The 22,211-nt window shown below is 46.1% G+C and overlaps 1 protein-coding gene across 1 annotated transcript in view; it reads right to left on the bottom strand.

The window, feature by feature from the left end:
• Positions 1–408: 408 nt before the first annotated feature.
• LOC138260396 (cytochrome c oxidase subunit 7A-related protein, mitochondrial-like) overlaps positions 409–22,211 on the bottom strand; it is a 53,919-nt gene continuing 32,116 nt past the window's right edge. Inside the window, exons 2-4 of the mRNA XM_069208837.1 lie at positions 8,600–8,734; positions 3,697–3,846; positions 409–590 (exon numbers count right to left, since the gene is read on the bottom strand). Coding sequence (XP_069064938.1) covers positions 3,703–3,846; positions 8,600–8,734 — 279 coding nt within the window. The 3' untranslated portion in view covers positions 409–590; positions 3,697–3,702. The remainder of the gene's footprint in view (positions 591–3,696; positions 3,847–8,599; positions 8,735–22,211) is intronic.

Here is a 22,211-nt window from a genome sequence, read left to right as displayed (position 1 = left end):
TCTACTCAAACAATCACAACCATAAATAGTTGAATAATTTAAATGTGCCCACTTTGGTGGGATATTCCTCTGACTATCACAAAACAGGATCCAATTAGGGAAGTAAGATTAATTTATAGAGCGGAAAGGTCTAAGATGTGGGAATTACAGACACCAAGCATTCCTATACTGTAGTGCTATATTCCCCAGATCTAAAGTTAGAAAAGGATTCATAAATAGTATTCACATGGCGATGTGCGATCATTTTTGTAACCCTCAGAATTTAATTGTTACCTTTAAGCAACTATCCAGAGCAGTCAGGAATATTTACTATTGGGTACCTTGATGTTGGTTCAAAAGTTAATTTAAAAAATGTTGGTGCACAGCAACTGAAAGGTTCATAAAAAAATAAAATGTCCACATTGCGAGAAAAATAAACATACTCTTTATTTCATTGGTTTCACACTTTATATATACACAAACTGTAATACACACCAAAGCATGAGCATTGAAAGCACAAGTTGTCTACATTTCAATACCCACTGGTTTAATCTTTGCAGTATTGTTTCCTGACAAATGGTGATTGCTTGATTATCCACGATTGTCCATATCTGCAAAACAAAATGTCCTTTAAGAATTTGAAGGTTTTCTAGCAACAAAATAAATTACACAAAACAATCATAATGTACTTGTTTACATCCTGTTATGCATAGAATTATCCAAACCCTATACGCTCAATTTGACTTCACATTCTTGGGAAGAGCTATAAATACGATTTGAGATTTACAATTAAAGAAATACATGAACAATTTGGTTAATTTACATAGTCATACACAGTAGTTTTTTAAATAGTCTGGAAGAAGGACAAACAGGCTCCTGAAATATTTGCAGCCTAGTCTTATCGTATAATGGTACACCTATTGGCTAAATACTACTGTTGTGAGCTACATCAACAAAGGAAGTATTAGCAAGCGAGAGAATGCAAAATATGATATCCTCATTACAGAGGTAAACCTTCTAGGCAGAGAGATTAGATTACAAATTCTGATGGAAAAGCGAGAAATTCAAATACAATGAGAGGAATAGTGAAAAATAGTAATATGCAAAAAATGCAGTTGGTGATGAAAAAGAAAATTGAATTTCTGAAACTGTAAAGTTGTAGGATGTGCAGAGCAGCTAATGAATATAGAAGAAGAGTTGTATGGTTGTGAGAGGCACAGAGGTATATGTGGATAAGGAGGGGTCCCTTCATCTTCTAAGGAACATACTGGGGTACATTGTGGATGGGGGCATGGGGCCCCAGAAAAATAGGTGTTGGGGTAAATACAATGGGAGAGAGGCTGTGAGATGTAAGTATTATGTAGAGTATCTCCTTGTCTTACATAGTAGGGTTTCAGTGAGAAATGAATAGACACAAAATTACAAGAAAACATTGTATTCAATGTACTGACTCAAAATGTAGTCTCTCCAACTTATTTGTGTTCTTTTCCATTTGAATATTTAAATTACATTCATAAAAAGTAACAAGGTTCACAATCCATTGGTGTATGTTTGTTGGAAAGACCCGATTAAGAGTTAAAAAGTCAAGTAGTAATGAAACCTGGGACAAACTCATAGCATTTTCTGCAGAAATCGGGAGTCCATGTTGCATGGATGAAACATCAATCTAAAGAAGAGGTAGCCCATAAAAAATTAAAATTATAACATGATAAACTGGTGGAGCTGCCTGTCACCACACATCTTATTCTTCCCTAAATCCCTCAGCACCGCGGTGCCCCAAATTATCTCCTGTTCAAAGCGTCATTCTGAGTGATGCACGAACATCTCAGTTGTTGTTGCCTGGTCTCATTGAAAATGGTGTGTAAACATGCAAAGAGAAATTACACTAATAAACATAAAAGAACTGTAATTTGGAAACAGGGATGGACAATTTGGGTTGCCCACAATTGACACTTCACAACACACAAGGCTTACAAACTTAAGAAAAAAGATTTAAGGACATGAGATAAGTCCACAGGCTTGAAAGCAATTCAAGAAAAAAAATAGTGATTCAATCTTGATGCAGAAACAAGATTGTTGAGGGAATCAGAAACCCTGAAGACAAGTGGGCAACTTAAAGATCCTTGCCTGTAAATGAATGAGATTTCAAATTGCTTCCAAACTGCAATGACCAATGGCTATCAGTTATCATACTAGGACAACCACTCAAACAGCTCTCTTAGAATAGACAAAACACCTGAAAGGTGAGAGGTGGAAAGATCAAGAGAAATTTGTAGGAGGAGCGAAAAGTGGGGGAAAAGAACTCAGTCTCATACGGACCACAATCCAAGGAGCACTATAAAGATTTTCTGAAAAGTGAGGATGGCAGGATCTGCAATAATTACAACTTTTTCAATATGGACTTTCACAGTTGCTATTAAATAAATTCACAAAAATCACTGAACCCTTTTAAAATTAATCAAGAATGAGAATGGATGGCGTAGCCCAAAAATTGGTTCAATGCTTCATCACATCCAGATGGGTAAATTCAGATTACACTGTGTCCCACTTTCATGTGGGGTACCTCAAGGTTCTGTTCTCTCTTATTCAAAACCTTCATGAGCTCCTCATACCTATGCTTCATACAGAAGATATCAGACATTTCCACCCCCAAACTGTTCACAAAAAAACAGTCAAAATGGTTGAGCATATTTTCTCTTAAACCCAAACCTTCTAAAACTGAATTCCTCCTCCTACATTCACAAACATGCCTTCTCCCTCCCATCCATCATTGGATACATTGTCTTGCTGACCAAGGCTTCACACCAAACTTGATGCCCAATGCCAAACCGTTTAGATTCACTATCAATCAGAATATATTAACACACATTTCCAAACTAACCAAAACTGCTTCAACCACCTCCACAATCTCAAGAAAAGCAAGTCTTCCATACCACTGGAAGACTTCAGGACTGAAGTTCAAGTCTGGTTCCTACTACAGCTTGAGAGTGGTGATGTCTTCCCTGCATGCCTCTCCAAACCCAATCTTGCCTTCTCACAGCCATTTTAGACACAGGCACCTGCCCTGTCAACGGTGTCAATAAATCTGATCACATCACCCTAATCCTGAAAGATCTCCACTGGCTCGCGCTAGATGTTAGAATACATTCCAAAATGGTCTGCATCATATTTAAAGCTATACATCTGCCCATCAACCTGTAAGACATATCAATATCCCCAGAGTGGCTAGAAGTACCAGAAACCAATAATGACTATTTTTGAAAATCGTTAAAGTAAAAAAGTCCAAGATCGTAACCCAGACATTCTTATGTCTGCTACTGAGACACTTATATGAAATGACTTAAAATCTGAGGACTATTGACAACAGTCTACAAGTCATGAGAAAAATGAAAACCGTTTGTTAAACAAATACCTGTAAATCCTTTGTTCCATGAGCATTTTAGTTCAACTCAAACATCTAAACATGTATCTCACCCTCCCACAACTCCAATAACCTCTCCCTTTTCTCATTGTATTTCTAGTTATCTGTAAAGTGTTCCACGGCCAATAGATCCTGGTGAGTTCAATTTAAGCACTAACAATAAAGAAATAAATATAGAAAAAAATCTGGTCATGCTCTTAGAGATAACAACATGCTGACCCAGCCCCTGGATCACACTAGTTGTTTTATCCATGGGCATGGCACGGCTTAAAGAAAAACAAAGAAAATCTTTTGACCTTCATCTACTTCCTATTCTGTGGTTGGGCGGCCAAGTAGAGAGCCACAAGAGTATAGAGAGTGCCACCAAGAGCCAACGCCATGGTTATCCGGTAGAGTAGTTTATCTGCATATCCACCTTTGAGATGAACTGGCAAACCATCTGGTTTCTGGAACAAAAAAGACAAAAAAGAGCAGATTTAGATTCCACGCTCTTGTATATGTTTAAATCTTTTAAGCCTAGACCACAATGAGACATAAAGGAGGAGAAGAAATGCTCTTCACATGCCACAATAATTTCAGAATGGTTCCAGAGTCTGAAATAGAATGCATTCAACTAAGCTATCCCAAGATATACTGGCGACGGAAAGTTTGTTCTGCTGCTTCTCAACTCCCAGTATCCACCAAAACACAAACCAGTTGCATGAATGGCTTTGGGCAATACCAAGTAGCCATTCTCAGTCAAAGCTCCTCTAAATCTTTACCCATATGTAGTGTCCCACAATGGAAATGGCATGACCCATCCCCATATCGTATCTTATAATTCAAGACCACAATTGCCTTCCTTACCGAAACCTGGTGGAATGACTCCTCGGCGCCCGACATTGCCATAGCCATCCCGGAGGGCTACAAGATCACCCGCAGGGATCGCACAAACTGAATCTGAGGAGGAATAGCCATCGCCCACAAGTCCACCCTCAAGGTCCACACCCACATGGACGACACCCTCAAAACCGCCAAACATCTACACTTCCAAATACACACCGACCACAACACCACCCTCAGAGGAACGCTCGTCTACAGACCTCCTGGACCACGGGCACCCTTCAGCGACTCCATCTCTGACCTCGCCAGCACCCACGCACTCGCCTCTACAGAGTACATCCTCCTTGGGGACCTTAATTTCCACCTCGAAAACAACAACGAAACCAACTCCACCACCCTGATCGACAACCTCGCCAACCTCGGCCTCAGACAACTCGTCACCACACCCACCCACGCAGCCGGCCACACGCTTGACCCCATCTTCTCCACAAGCGCCCACGTCACGTTCAACCACACCACGAACTCCATTGGACCGATCACCACTGCATCCATTTCACCTTCCAGAATCAGGTCAAGCACCACCGCACCCTACAGCCACCCCGCCGCCACTGGAGCAAAGTCACCAAAGACCAGCTGACCAGCGCCCTTGCCCAGAACCCGCCTACCGACCCCACCAACCCAGACACCGCCACCCACAACCTCAGACAGTGGATCAACGACTGCGCCAACTCCCTCGCACCACTCAAGAAGACCACCAACAACCAAGCCACCAAGAAAGCCACCTGGTTCACCGAAGAGCTCCAGACCTCCAAGCGCAACTGCCGGAAACTTAAGAATAAATGGCTCACCGAACACACATCTGACAGCCTCGCGGCCCACAAGGACGCCACCCGCAGACACCACCAACTAATCAGACTAGCCAAGAGATCCTCCTTCAAAGACCGCCTAGATAACAACGCACACGACAGCAAAGAGCTCTTCAGCATCATGAAAGAACTCTCCAACCCCAGCGCCAACGTCAATGACATTCCACCCTCTCAAGAGCTCTGTGACTCACTGGCCACCTTCTTCCACCGAAAGATCACCGACATCCACGACAGCTTCAACACCAGAGCCGCCCCCACCACGCCAGACACCACCTCCACAAACACCACCCGCACCAACCGCCTGACCTCCTGGGCCAACATCAGCGACACCGAGACACCTAAGTTCATGAACTCCATCCACTCCGGATCACCCTCAGACCCATGCCGTCACCACGTGTACAACAAAGCCGACGCAGCCATCGCTCCCCAACTACGGAAGGTCATCAACATCTCCTCCGAAACAGCAACACTCCCGGAAAGCTGGAAACACGCCGAAATCAACGCCCTCCTTAAGAAGTCCAAAGCAGACCCCCAGGACCTCAAGAACTTCCGACCCATCTCCCTACTCCCGTTCCCGGCGAACGTCATCGAGAAAATCATCAACACACAACTGACTCGCCACCTCGAAGACAACGACATCCTGGACCCCTCCCAGTCTGGCTTCAGACAAAACCACAGCACGAGACCGCTCTCCTCGCCGCCACAGACGACATCAGACGCCAAATGGACAACGGCGAAACATCAGCCCTCATCCTCCTGGACCTATCAGCCGCCTTCGACACAGTATGCCATTGCACTCTGACAACACGCCTCTTCGAAGCTGGAATACAAGAGAAAGCCCTCGAATGGACCACATCCTTCCTCTCCGGCAGAACCCAGAGAGTCCACCTCCCTCCCTTCCGCTCCAAAGCCACCAACATCATCTGCGGCGTACCCCAGGGCTCATACCTCAGCCCATTATTCAACATCTACATGGCCTCCCTCGCACAAGTAGCCCGCCAACACAACCTCAACATCATCTCCTACGCCGACGACACCCAGCTCATCCTCTCCCTCACTAAGGACCCGCACACCGCCAAAACCAACCTCCACGAGGGAATGAAGGCCGTCGCCGAATGGATGCGAAACAGCCACCTGAAACTGAACTCGGACAAAACGGAGGTCCTCATCCTCGGACCCAACCCCTCCACCTGGGACGACTCTTGGTGGCCAACATCTCTAGGAACCTCACCAACACCGACCGACCACGCACCCAATCTAGGCTTCATTCTCGACTCCTCCCTCTCCATGTCAAAACAGGTCAACGCAGTCTCCTCCTCCTGCTACAACACTCTCCGCATGCTCCACAGGATCTACAAGTGAATCCCGACAGAAACAAGGAAAACAGTGACACATGCCCTCATCAGCAGCAGGCTAGACTACGGCAATGCACTCTACACAGGCATCCCGGCCAAACACCTGCGACGCCTCCAACGCATCCAAAACGCCTCCGCCCGACTGATCCTCAACGTACCCCGTCGCAGCCACATCACGCCCCACTTGAGAGACCTTCACTGGCTCCCCGTTGACAAGAGGATCACATTCAAGCTCCTTACCCACGCACACAAAGCACTCCACAACACCGGACCTGCCTACCTCAACGACAGACTCAGCTTCTACACCCCCACCAGACAGCTCCGCAGACCTCGCCCTCGCCGTCGTCCCCCACATCCATCGAAAGACATCCGGCGGCAGATCCTTCTCTCACCTCGCCGCCAAGACATGGAACACTCTCCCTACCAACCTACGACAGACCCAGGACCTACTCACCTTCAAGAGACTCCTCAAGACCTGGCTCTTTGACCAGTAGCAGCAACCCCCCCCCCCCCCACTCAGCGCCTTGAAACCCTAACGGGTATGTAGTGCGCTCTATAAATAAGCTGATTGATTGATTGATTGATTGATTGCCACTATCAACACTGGAACCTTTAGATCTGCTTGAAACATTGGTTGCTTTTAAGCCTGTGCTTCCTATTTTTACTGCTCTATGTCACGCAAATTTCAAAAGGAGAATATTCTCGAATTTCACATACTATAGAACTATTTAAAAACGTATGCCTGGAAACAAACTATAAGAGACAGTGCAGACGCATATCTACACCTTTCCTTACAATGGGGAAGCAACCCTTAAAGTCACGAGAACCTGAATGATCTCATGAGGGACTTGCACCCCAATATTGTAAGGGTTGCTCTTCTAAGAGACAGTGTTACCACAGGAGGTAAGCCTAGCAGATGTAACTTCCTCATTAGTACCTAAAACAACTTGTAACAGGCCAGTAAAGTAGTAATATGTGCTTGCTACCTATAAAATGGCAAATGAAGAGGCTGTAACCACAAACATGACATCATGGAACATCATACATGCTGTTCAACATAATTTGTTGTGACCATCCACCATGTGATATTGTATTTACTCAGCATATTACCATGCACTAAACTACATGTACACAGCATAGGAAAGATGCATGGCAAAAGGATTTTACAATCAAACTATGCAGTCTGAAATCCACTAGTTGTTCCTGCCACCATAGTCGCAAGTGGTAGGCAGGTTACTGCATGCGGCAACAACACCAATTTTACCACATATTTTAATGCATACTATACTACGGCTGTAAACGTAAATGCAGTCATACGTTTCAAAATTAAGATGTTTGCACATTGGCATAATTCCACTGGTAGTAGACATTTACTCATTCTGAGGCCCCCGCTGGATTCGGAGGTATTTAATTTAGTGCAGACCTATCTCAAAGAAGCAGAAGAGAGGTTTTATAGAGCACCTTCAGGGGAGCACGGGACTCTAGAAGGTGTTTACGGAGGACTGTACAGGGTGTGCAGGTCTACTTATGACCAGAAACTAGAATATGAGGGTGAGGACATACTACAGGGATAGCGCTATACAGGAGTGTGCATTTGGTTTTTATTTTTAACCACTTGCATAGCAAATATTTACAAACTTTCAATGAAATAAACTGATACACCACCAACCATTTTGGTTAAGTTGACTAAAACATAACATTGTGATTCATAATCAGTACAGAATCAGAAACATACCTTATGCAGTTAAAAATGTATGTCCTTTTCAAGTGATTACGACTTGCATCTGTAAGAAGGCATATATTTCTTAAGTGCACAAAAGGTCCGTAAGCAGGATTGGCACTGAATCATGCTTCGGCACAGCTTACATGCATGATCTTTGGACAGACACTTTGCAATGCAATCTTTCCAGATCTTCAATTTTGGGATCTGTATGTTTAGGTACACTTGTCTGTATGTCTATAGAACCCACCACTGCAAGTAAGCCAACAAGCAGGTCAGTTTCGGAAGCACACATCCTTTTGAGCATTCAAAGTGATCCATCCTAACAGGTCCATCATGGAAGCTTTTGAATATTTGGATATTAAAAGTGAGAAACCCTTGCAGGGCAGCCTTGCCACCCCTCTTTAATTTTGAACTCAAGTCACGCAAACCTTACCTGGAAGAGTTTCTGTAGTTCCCGCACTGTGTTTATTCCCATAAATGCTGCATCAGGGCTGTGGCCCGCTCCTACTCTGGTTGGACCAGCAAATATCAGTGGTGCTGGCTCTGCTGGTATGCCAGGCTTCAATCCCTAAAGATACAAATAGTAACATTAAAAAGATTTGCTTCCAGACAGGAAAGTATATCTTTGTTAAGTCTAGTACTTTCTTTTGCTGGAGAAACCCTTAAGTTAACCAGATGGAAGGCCATCTTCCCTTAGCAATTGCAGATAGGTCTTGTCCTCTCCCAGGAACCTTTCTGGCTCTAAGATGGACAGATATGGTAGGCCTGACGGCCTGAAGAGGAAGAGGAACACAGCTTCCTCTCTGGATATAAACCTCAAAGACCAGGCGGAAACCCTGCATTAAGGATCCACATGAGGTCCTCTTCAAGGGTGAACCTGTAGTGAAATTGAGGAATGCTTGGACATATTCTTACTAGCATTAAATTTACCAAACCCTCCATTATTTAGATTACATCCAGCGCTGCCATCCAGAAATATACTGTTTTCATTAGACATTTCTCAAGATATTCAGTTTAACCCAAAAGGAACCCTTGTTCGTCGGTGTGCTTACTATACTTGAACAAAGTCACTGATCATGTGAAAGATCATGTATAAACTATAAAAATAAAAACAAATACTATCTATATCTAACGTGACATTGCTCATCCATTGAGTAAATGACTTCGTATCTTACCAAACTCTGACCTTTTTGTTCTCTACACATTTGGAAAAAAAATCTTACCTAGTGGTGACACCATATTTTTCTAAACTTTTAAGTATCACTTGTAAACAGTCTAACAATAATAAGAACATCTTCATACACTAATATGTTATATCAACCAACCCATGAGGAAATATTGTGCACCTCTTAGCCCCTCTTCCTGGAAGATACAAATGAAAGAGTGCACAAGTCAGTAAACATATTTCTTTTACCTGACCAGTGGGCTAACTCAGGGCCACCGTGCAGAATGTGATGAGGGGCTCCTGATTCTCACACATGTCAGAGATATTAATTTGCCTTGGGCTGATTGGTACCCTCCCTTAAGGGTAGAGGTCCACTAGAAAGGTTGCCCACCCTGTGCTGCAGGGGGCCGCATTCTTACCCCTCACCAGACTGTTATGCGTGCTGTGCCCTGGCTCTAACTGCCATTCTACACTGCTATGTTAAGCTGCATTTAGTGTTGGTATAATATATATAGACAAATTCAGGTACATAGCATATGTTCTCCAAGGACTGCAATGTTCACATGATCAACCCCTGGTATCCTAATCTACCCTCAACTGTGTAGACAACAGCAACATAATATTGATGGCACTTGTTTCCCCAGTGTCCAAACGACTGAGAACGGCACTGATGACCACATAGGCAAACACAAGACACAAGCAAAGACATTATTTCTGAGGCCTTCATCTTAGTCCAAAGTATTTTTCACGGTCAACAGAATAAAAGCCCAGAAGTCCACAAAACAAGGGAGCTGACCTCTCTCCCTGTGTCTCGAATCACATTATTCTTCTACATGCACTGATCTAACCCTTCTATGATTAATCAATCTTGCAAAAATGTGTATAATGAGGACCAAAATCATCATACATGAGTTGTTCTAATTATTAAGTCTGCACTTGCAAATGGGGCTACCCTAACTCAAGACAACTAAAATGACTGTAAAACTAACCAGGCTTTCAACATGACCACAAAGGCACACATCAAAACTCTCAAATAAATTCTCACGTAGTATAGAAGCGTATTTTTTATTCTTCAATTTAAATGCATTTTGAAATATGTCTGTTTCCAATTCTGGGGGCTGAAGCCAAACGGAGCATATAACAAATGGTATTATATTACATCTTTGGAAGAAGACGTCACAGTAAATTGCTTTCTGATCGCAGGGAGAAAACTGCTTCTTGTCTCGGGGAATCACGCTCCTAACAGTCAATTCATACACTTAGACTGCCATCCAATGACTCATCCACAATGAGAAAAAACATTACATTGCTTTCTGGTGCCAGTGAAACCCTGATCTTCAAGTAAACCCCTCTGTGAAACTTATGGTCGAGTGTTGGTGCTGTTTCAGGTGTACCTGCATGAGACATATTTTCTGAAATGAGAGTTAAATCTGGTTCTGTAATAAATTAGAACAATGATCGCATAACCTTTGGTTTGATTTAGTGTGACTTAAGATACTGACATATTTCTAAAAGGAATCCCGCTCCCGTCCCAGATTGATTACCTTCTAAGACTTTTTAAAGCCACGGACATGGAAAGTGGAAACTGTTTTTTTTTTTTAAGTAAAATGTTGTTTGCCAGTATCTTGTGTCTTTTTTTAAGTGAACCTGCAGCAAACGTAAAAAAAAAGGTGGATAACAGCATGAAAATGTTGAGGGCAGAATATGTGTCATTTCAGTGTGAAACATTCTCCAGCCGGTACCTTGAGAGACTGTTTTTTTAAGCAAGGCGAGCACTCACCTAAAAGAAGTTAAGCAAAACTGCATAATGTGAAATTCCAATACATTTCACAAACTTTACTTAATGTCAAATTTGTGAATTTCTAGAATTTACTGGCATCATTAAAATTTCACTGGGGCCTAATATTCGCCTGCTCCAAAGCTCCTCTTCTGGGGCTGGGTGAAATTCTATTTATCAACCTTTATGATTGTTGGAGGCAGTGCCTGAACCTACAACATGCACTGCTGAGTCCCTACTCCTTTTCCAAGTTTCAACCCTCCAAACTGATGAGTTCTACATAAAGGAAATTCAAAACAGAGATAAGAAATTAATCTTTCACAGGTTTGGAAATAGTAAATGGGCTAAGAATGGTCACAATCACAGGGGTACTAAAGAATAAAGAAATAACATTTACTTTGAGATTCCCTTTGATAAGCAAGCAGGCTGAGGACACTTTGAGGGATGGGGTTCCCTCTGGAAATGCAATGACATCACATTTAGCCTTATATTACCTCCCCTAGAGTGTCCTCACCTAAGGGTTTCTAGTTTACTGAACACTCAGAATCTATACTTGCCTTCATCTTTCTCATTTCCCTGACATGATTCATCTACCAACATTCAATTACGTTAAAACAAATGGGAAACTACACAAGATTTCTGACTCTCCCTACACTCCACTTCACAAACACCCTTCCTCCTGCGCACTTCCCAGTAGAAACTGACTTGCGTGCAAACCAATGAGTATACGGCATTGTCATGTGTTCATCGTAGGATCTTTACAACCATAAGAAGTGACATTCTGGAAGCAGTCTGACATTACATCTGATGTACACAAGTCGATCTCCTGAAGGTCATTAGGGTATCTCTGTTCACAGCACTTTTCCTGGCAGTGAAACAAATCTTGATGGATTGGTTCAGTTTGGGAGGAGTCAGTGGGAGGAGTCATTGACAGTAACTTGGACCCACGCTGACAGAGAGACCAACGAATAAGCAAGCACTACGTAATGTTCCATTCTTGCCTCCAGGACATGACACTTCAGGACCAGGATGAAGACAAACCTGTATAACTAGGTGTGCCAGGGTGGTTATTAGAGATCTCTCAGTTTGTCAGCTTTTGTAAGAACTGGCAATGTTTTAGCCCAAAACATGAATAAAACAGGTCTACCAAGAACATAAAACAGTATGAAACAACCAGTGTTTGACTGCTAGATTACAAACTACAATAACACTTCAACAGTTATAAAAAAACATTCGCAGGAGTCCAAAGGTCGTATTTCTTCTTTATTTTCAAAGGAGTCCAAATAACAGCTTGACACTTCGTAATGACAGCCAACATGTATGAAGAGCTTCATCATAAACTTCTACTTGAGGGGAGGCATGTAATGATAGAACAACAACTTAAAGAAACACAATCAATCTTGCTGCGTATCCAATGGGCTCATAAGTGCCAGCGGTATCTGTACGTTGCTTGCCTTTGGTGGTGCTAGTATTTGATGCAAGTTGGGGGATTTCTCCCCCTCTAATATGAAAATTCTGCGTGGTAATGACAGTGCACTAGTGGGAAAGTGAGACCGCCAGCTACAACTTGTTGAACTGAATTGCATCTAAAGCAACAACAACAAAAAAAAAATCACAAGAGCATCGGGAATTTCCAGATTAGTCAATCACTACAATATGCTGTTCTTCAAACACAAAGCATGCCAGGATACCTACTTCCTTGGTCAAATATGAACTCAGAGCCAAGGTGAACCATAGCCTGTGCAGGATTATAAAAACAACTACAAGAAAAGTGACCTCCTAAGCAAATATCAAATATGTTCATAAATGGCTATTTGTGTAGTAACACATAATATATTGTATATTGAATATGGTTTATTAACGTCCAGCAAATGAAGGTTCAACAACAAAAAAAAGCTTCAAAGCATAATTATCATTTTAATTTTTAAAATTCTTTAAAAAAAATATTGAATCCTCATGCTAGAACAATTTTGTAAAAAATCTGTTTATGCTACAGTTGACCACTGAGTTGATGCAAGTTACTAGAAAATATTCAACAGATTGCCTAATTGGCTTGAAAAAAGAATTTACTGACATCATGCCACTTCACAAATTTCAATGTATGGATCTTAAAAATGACACCACCTGGCCTTAGGATAGAAGAAGACCACAGTAACAAACAAGTAGGATATATAGGAATTTAGGGGTTGAAGAGGTCAAATAACTTGTGGTGAATGCCTAAACACTGACCTTTCTACTCAGCAGAATTGCCCATAAGCAGACGGAAGAAGTGGAAAATGGCTTCACCCATCTGCAAACATTTCCAGCCAGATTCGGGTTAAAAATGTGTGGGTCACTAACCATAAATTGATGCTAAGTACCTAAAAAGAGCAATCTCTTAAGTGCTGAAATAATGATTTAAAGATGAACAGTTTGTTTTAGGTGAAATATCAGAGAATTCTGGCTGGTGCAAGGAGTGGAAGACATTGCGGCTGTAACCTGGGACTAACGTGTGAACCACAGAGTATATTGTATTGTGAATACGATGCTTTTCAATGCTTCAAGTGCTAAAAGGGATGACTGAAGGGGTTGCAGAAGGCACTAGGTTATAGGCTGCTAACAATAATAATGCCTTCAAAATCATAGTAAGTCTTCCTCGCGCTGGAGGTGAACGGGGAAGGGAGAGATTCCAGATGAAAGTACTTTGGATGTGAAATATTTAAACCCCCAAAAGTTGGTGCTTGGCCAGTTCATTAGGGAGGATATGGTGGGACACTGGCTTAAGGAATCTCATGAGAGGAGAGGATTGAAAGTTTAGTGAGCTAACAAGGGCTGTGACAATGTGGTGCCTTGCGAATACAGAGGGCCTCATTATGACATTGGTGGTAAATACCAAATACAGACATGCTGACTGCTGCCAACATACCGCTGTGGATGCGAACATCTGTCTGCCAGATTATGACACACACACACAAAACTGACAGAAAACAGCCACAACCACAAATCCGCAAGACCCACTGGACGCGATAAACTGTCGGACCTACCACCCATAACGTTACGCCACCAAAACAACGCCGTCCAAATAATGGCCCACGAATCACCACAGCGGACACTCAAAGGCCGTAAACCATTGGTGGTGCACACCCCCACAGCGGAAATGGCCACCCTAAAAAAAAAAAAAAAAGACAACATTGGCCAGAACAAAATAAACCACACCTGAAACATATGCACACACCCATCAGCACTATAAAACACCCCCCCAAAACACCCACAAACCTTTGCAAACATGGGTAGACAGCCACACCTTGCCACGCCAATCATAGAGAGAACTGCACACACATATCACAACTACCCATACACCCGTCACACACCACACACCATACACCCCGCCACATCACTCAACACCCTCTGCACAACACACACACCACACAGCATCCATGTCCCCACATAGGCACCCCTGTTTCACTGATGAGGAGTTGTGAGCCATGGTGGAGGAAATAGTCAGGGTAGAGCCACAGCTGTTTGGAGCATAGGTACAGCAGATCTCCATTGCTAGGTAGATGGAGCTATGGTGGAGAATCGTGGACAGGGTGAACGCTGTGGGACAACATCCATGCACAAGGGATGACATACAGAAGAGGTGGAACGACCTATGGGGGAAGGTGCGCTCCATTACTGTAAGGCACCAGCTCGACATTAGGAGGACTGGCAGTCGACCCCCATGTCCTCCCCCATAGGTGATACCATGGGAGGAACAAGTCTTGGCAATACTGCATCCTGAGGGACTCACTGGAGTAGCCGGAGGACTGGACACTGGTGAGTCACCATTTTCAAACTATCGCCCCCCATACCTGCATGCCATCTCACCCCTCACCCTCACTCCCTTCACCCCACTCCACCTCACACAGTGCACCACCCCAATTACCACACCTAAATGGCAACTCCTGAATGCCATACCCACTGCAAGCACATCCACCACCAACGCATACACAGCATGTACAACTACCAACCCCACAATCCAGCACCGCACAATACCAAAGGTGGGAGGACAACACCATTATCAGTGGGAAAGCAAGGAATGCGGAATATGTCACAGACAAGTACCGTAACACATCACTTACATCCCCACAGGTGCCCCAGCAAATGTCAGCAGTGAGGAGGGGCCACAGCAACCCAGTCCCCCACCAGAACATGCCCTCAGTGATGACAGTAACTCTGGATGTCCGAGCTGGATGAACTCCCTGTCCCATCAGGGACCACTGGTCAGTCGGCTACTCCATCCCACAGCCAGTTCACTACAGAGCCCCCCCCCCACTCAGAATCCAACACCACAGCAGCCACCCAACATCCCTATACCTCCGTCCCCAGGACACGTCAATCAGCAGTGTGCCGACCTGTACAGGGACCCGAGTCCACACCTCACTGGCAAGACAATGAGGATCCTGGGGTCAGTGAGAGTGGGCACACCATTCAGGGGACACAGGCACAGGGGTACAGGGACGGTCGGAGGACAGCTGTGCCCCAGGGGGAGGACAGGCCCAGGGAACCGACTGCCCAGGAGGCACTCACTAATATCGTGGGGGCATACCAACAAACCCAGGACAGGATGGGTCAGGTGTTAAATTCATGCAGGAGAACCAGCGGCTGCAGGGGGAACACCACCAGGAGGTCATGCAACAATTGCAGGCCTTGGATACCACCATGGCCTCCACTGCAGGGGTACTGGGTGACATGGCCTACATGAGGGAGTGTACAGCACACCAGCGGGCCCCTACCACTAGCCAGTATACTGATCAGCCCTCGACATCTGCTGCAGCTAGTGGACAGGAGGCCCTGCCACAGGACCCACAAGCCACCAGCATCCCTCCCCCTGCAGAAGGTGAACCACCCTCAAACATTCCCTGCGACCAGACACCAGAGCCAGTTGCCAAGACCAAGACCAGCACCAGGAAATGAGTCCCTCCAGGATAACCCCCTTATGTCCCACTGTGTCACCATGTCCACTTTGAACTGCCATTGCTCCTCTTCCCATGGCCCCTTGGACACTGGACCTTTGCTAAAAACAGACTGGCCCACTACACTGGACTTTTCCCAATCATCACCCCACCCTATTGCACTTTCCATTGCATATGTGAATAATAATTAAACACCCTAGGACACAACTTGAGTGATAGTGGTTTATGTGAAAGAAAGGTACAATGTATTGAACTGCATGATCCTGTGCAAATTTTCTGTAATGTGTTCATCTATTCTACATATGTGTATCAGCAGTCTGTACACATCACAGCATTACACTATTGTAACCACGCCAACATCTGCAATAAGGGAAGGCATAGGTGACAGTCAGTTGGGATCCAAAGGTAGTGACTGGCAGTATACTACAGCCACACAGTACAACACTTAAATGTAGAAATGTATAGTTCAATAGTCTTACCTGAGTGTCATTGGAAGTAGTGCTGTATGATGTGTGTCCTGTTGTCCACATCCTCCTCATTGTCCTCAGTGTCCAATGGGTTCACGGGTGCATTCTCACCCCCTACTGCAGCAGATAGGGCACATGGCATCTGAGGGCCACAACAACAATCTTGCAGACCTTTTCAGGGGAGTAGTATATGAATCCACCTGTCAGATGGAGGCACCTGAACCTGGCCTTCAGGAGACCGAAGGTCCATTCAACAATCCTCCTTGTATGCCCATGAGCATCACTGTACCTATTATCAGCCCCTGCTCTTGGATTCCTAACAGGGGTCAAGAGCCAGGACAGGTTTGGGTAGCTAGAGCCACCTGGAAGAAGCGAGGAACACACATTAGCCGTGCACAATGGGATGGGGTATGACTCCTATAGACATACACTGACATACATTGGGTGGGGACTCTTGCTCACCTATAAGCCACACTATGTGCCTCTGCAGTTGGGCCATCAGCTGTGGGACGCTGCTATTCCTCACGACAAAGGCATCAAGCACAGACTCAGGATACTTGGTAGTGCCGTGGGAGATGTACTGGCCAGCAAGGCACACCATCTGGACATTGAGTGAGTGGAAACTCTTCCTATTCCTGTACACCTGTTCATTCGCCCTGGGGGGCACTAAAGCTATATGGGTGCCGTCAATGGCCCCAATCACATGTGGTATGTATCCCACTGCAAAAAATCCAGCCTTCACTGTGGGCAAATCATCAACCTGGGGGAATGCGATGTGGCTGCACATGTGTTTGAGCAAGACAGCCAAAACCCTTGCCAGCACAATCAAGAGCATTGGCTGTGATATTCCTGCAGCCAAGCCCACTGTCACCTGGAAAGAGCCTGTTGTGAGGAAATGGAGCACTGATAGTACCTGCACAAGAGGGGGGATTACTGTTGTGCAACAGATAGCAGCTAGCAGATCAGGTTTCAATTGTGCACAGAGCTCTGTGATTGTGACCCTGTCCAGACGACCGGTGAGTATGATGTGCCTGTCCTCCAGTGTAGCCAAGTCCACAAGGAGTCTGTACACGGGTGCGTGCCTCCTCCTCCGCCTGTTCCTCCACAGTGGTTGGTACCTCTGTGACCCAAATGTGAGAAGGGAATGACAACAAGACCTATGGACACACTACATCAGAGTACACAGAGCATGTATGGACGAAACTAGGTAAGTCTAGGCGTGTACAGTCGACACCAATGACGCACATTCACAAAATCAATACATGTGTCCTAGCAGTAGGAAATGCCAACCGCCTGTCCTTTATGCAGGGACAGGTGGAAGTGACCTCACTCCGCCGGTGTTAGGCGTCATTGCAGAAGGCGGTCTGCACCGCCAAGCAATTCCTTATTGACTAACATGGGGCTCTATGGAGTACAGCAACCAATGATGATCAACGCCGGCGGTGACTGTGTTCACCGCCGCGGTCGTGACCGCCATTTTCTTACTACTAGTTCACTTGATTCCTGACTTTCCACTGGACGACATCTCCACAGCATGTGCTGCTGTGAGCTGTGTCTGGAACCTGCCATGGCCCGTGCTACAGGGGAAAGAGCCCCAGCCTTCACATCAGAGGAGTTGGAGAGGCTTGTGTATGGGGACCTACCCCTGTATGGACAGTTGTATGGGCCTCCAGAACAACAGGTGAGTACATAATGGGTATGTTGCATGCAACATGGCTGCACGTGGATGTATGTATGTGCTGGCAGTGTGTTATTTGGTGGGGGTATGGCTGCAGGCAATGTGAATGGAGAGGTACGGGTGATGTGTGTGCCTGTTGAGGGGCAAATGCTGTATGTAGGCCATATGTGTGACAGGCTGGATTGATTCATGGTGTCCCTCTGTCTGTGTTTCGTTTGCAGGTCAGCGCCCATCAGAAGAAGGAGTTGTGGCATGCCATCGCCAAGGACGTGCGGACCCCAGGGGTCCATAGCCAGCTGAGCACCCACTGAAGGAAACGGTGGGAGGACCTGATACGCTGGGCCCGTAAGACTGCAGAGGCCCAGCTGGAGACAGCCTCCCAACGAGGGAGGGGTGCCCGTCTCAGCCTGACCCCCTAATGGCCCGCATACTGCTGGTGGCCAATCCCTAGTTGGATGGGCACTTGAGGGCAGCACAGCAGCCACAAGGGGGTGAGTACAGTGTGTGTGACATACATCATATGTTGCCTGGCATGGGAGTTGGGATTAGGGTAATAGTCAGTGGGTGCCCCAATATGGCAGTTTAGATATTGCTGTGTGGTCCAGATTAGGTATGTTGGGTGGTATGCATGATTAAATTGATAGATAGCTGGCTTTCCATGGTAGACGGGGCTTACTTGGTCCCAGTAGTGCGCAGATGGCAGTGTTTGGCTCCTACCTGCTGTAGTACCTAGCCATTGTTATGCCTGTGTGGTCCTTGCTGCCCATTCCTAGTCTAGTGATGTGTATGCCATCTGTGCTGTTGGTGCTGTGATTGACCCTGTCTCCCTTTCTCCCCCCCCTCTCCTTTTGTCATCCTATCCATGTGTGCATTAGCATCATCTGGTGAAGGTGCAGGGGCACCGGCGAGTGGGGGAGCTGAGGCCCACTGGACCCAGGAGACAGAGTCCACCGACCCGAGGGGACCAGTGGGACGGAGGCCGAGGAGAGCACCAAGGGGGAGACTGGAGCAACGACTACAGACTCAGATTCCTCCTCCAATAGGACCAGCCCAGCTACTTCATCTTCCACCACCCCCATATCAGCACCGCCCTCCCAGTAGCTCCCCACCCAGTTGCCCGTGCCCACTCTCCCATGAAGGTGGGTGTCTCTTTTGCCCCAGGCACCTCAGGCCCTGCCCCAGACAGCCCTGCTGCCCTCAGTGAGGAGGCTATTGACCTCCTGAGATCCATCTCTGTAAGGCAGTCAACCATAGTGAATGCCATCCCGGAGCTTGGCATCCCAGATGCAGCAATGCCTTCCTGGAGGGCATTCACAGTGGCTTGGCGGCCCTACAGAGATCATTTCAGGGGCTGGCCTCCTCTCTGACAGCAGCCAGTGTCCCTGTTCCTTCCTTCCCCTCTCCTACTACCTCTTCCCAGTCCCTGTCTCCTCTCCCCCAACTCATCCCATGCACACATTCTAACAAACATGCACCCAAAACAATAGTCAAGTCTAGCACAAACACAGGCAGCACACTTCAGTCCACAAGCAGACACACAGCCAACACACAGATGCACACACAATATCAGCCACTGCCTCCAATGTCTCCCCCTCCTCCTCCTCCCTCACAGTCACATCAGCACTCACATCTGCATGCACAGCATCAACAGTCCCAGATCCTGCCACCTGAACAGCCTTGCCCACAGTCACCACGACAGCAGACCCGCAGACATGCACACCACATGCGCAGTCACCACCACCACCTCATGCAGCACACCCACCTCACTTGCAGACACCACCACAACATCCATCCACATGTCCTGTTTAACCTCCCCCACCCTGTCTGCCACATCCCCTCCAAATAAACACAAATGCTCCAACTCAGACCCACAACAGCCACTTACCTCACACGCACACACACTGTCCATGAACCTGTACTCAAGTCCAGCACACCTCCTCCTCCTACAACCACTCCCTCTACCTCCACTCACATCCCTCCTCCCACACCCGCCCCATTGGTTCTAAAAAGCTTTTCCTTTCCCACCCTGACCTCTTCCCTCCCCCCCCCGTCCTGCCCTTAAGAGAAAAATCCCACCCCTGCTCAGTACCTCTAGCACCAACTCCGGCCCTGTTCCTCGTCCTAAGACATCAGCTGCCACTAAGGGCACAAGAGTGGCACTCCACCTCCCACCCCAAGCCCACCCCTTTGCCCCCTAAATGGAAGGGTAGAGACCTGCCCCCTCCAAAACCCAAGCGCAAGGGCCCCCCCTTCCAAAAAGAAGCCCCCCCCACTACCATCCCACCCCCCGAGATGCCTGCCTATTTCTGACATGATGCCCCTACCCAGTGGAGTCCCATTGTTGTCAGGAGTCAAGCTGGGCCCTTGAATGTTGCCCTGTGGACTTTCTTGGGCTTTGGACTGGCCAATGGGCCTGCTTGTACATATGTCCTTCACCATGTTTTAGCTTTACGCTCGTTATCCAACAGGACTACAGTGGTTGGAACAGAGGTATATGTCTTAGCTTTCTTTGCGCCTGGGTTTTGTTGCAGATTGTTCTGGGTGTGTGGTCTGTGTGTGTGTCACTCTCCCCTCCCTTGTGTGCTAGGCGGCTCTACTCACAGTCGTCATCATCGTCTTCGTCGGCGTTGATGCTTCTGGATGGCCATGGCATGGTACAGCATAGGGAAGACTTGCAGTACTGGTTCCATGGCAGCCACTGACTCCTCTGTGTCCCTGAGGTGAGTGTCTCCTTTTATATGATGTGTTTCCGCCACACTTTTGGAGGTGTTGCTACTGCCCCGGAAATCCTGGCAGTCTGCTATGTCATATTATGGTGGGCAGTTCCTTGTCTTCTGCCAGCCTGAAGAGGGCTACTGCCATGTTCAGTGGTCATACCGCACTGGCGGATGGGGTGGTAGCTTGGCTGTCTATGAGAAGGATCGCCGCCATGTTCATAATCTGGCGTCCTTACCGCCGGCCTGGCGACGGAACTACCGCCATCACCGCCATGGCGGTCACCTGACCGCAAATGTCATAATGACCTCCAGAGTGTCTTAAACTGTGTTTTTCTCCTACTGGAAGCTGGTGCATGGCATTTAGGTAGGAGTGATACGATAGAGCATTTCAGCCTGAATACTCTGTAACGGTGTGGATCTGGGCCCTTTGTAATGCACTTATCAGATCTGCAAGGCGGACTTGCTGTCACCATACCTTCGGTGGGGTGTGTCTATCTCTGGATTCAGTACTTCCAGACGTAAAGCATTTTCTATGGGCAACCAATTCTAGATAAGTCCCATAATGCCTTTCTAATCAGCCATGCTGTAGCTTGTAAATGGCGGAAAAAATCCAAACCAATATCTGCCACCAGCCTATGTAGAATAGACAATATATGTAAAACAATGATATCGCAGAGCTTGCTATATATTTGAGCACTGTGCTAGATTTGCAACGATGGGAAAATCAGTAAAACTGTGCAGAAAGTAATACAATGAATTCCATGTGGCTGGAACAGGCAATCCCACGGTAAAAGCAACAAGGAAGCTTATTTTTAAGAAAGCTAAAGCCAGATATACGTAAGAAATCTAGCAAACTTATAGAATGTTCAGTAAAAATAGTAGGTGGAACCAAGGGCTCAAATGACCAACAAATGTTCATTTCTGTAACAGCGTGGTTTGCACAATGACAGGGTGAAGGGTTTCACTCAGTCTAATCGACCTTGACAGATCCACTAGAGATATTTGTGGGGAGAACATTACTGTCTACAATTTTTGCCCAGAACAGCCAAGACCACTGAGGTGCAGCAGCAAGAAAGATACTTTGCCATGGAAATTCCAGTGACTGAATTTGCAGTAATTTAGGCATAGCGTGCAATGATCTATCATATGACTGTTGCATAATGGAAAGTGTCATCTAATCTTGTTGAGTCACAACGGCCAGACAGTCTGAAGAAGCTCAATTGCTGCACAGTGGAGGCTGGAGGAAGCCACAAGAAAGCCCTGAATGGTGGCAGTGTGGGGTGCTGGTGGGAATGTGTCATGGGCGG

Source organism: Pleurodeles waltl, chromosome 9 (genome assembly GCF_031143425.1).
Source record: "Pleurodeles waltl isolate 20211129_DDA chromosome 9, aPleWal1.hap1.20221129, whole genome shotgun sequence".
NCBI lineage: Eukaryota > Metazoa > Chordata > Amphibia > Caudata > Salamandridae > Pleurodeles > Pleurodeles waltl.
Note: the sequence above shows the minus strand (reverse complement) of the source record. Positions and strands in the feature narration are given on the sequence as shown.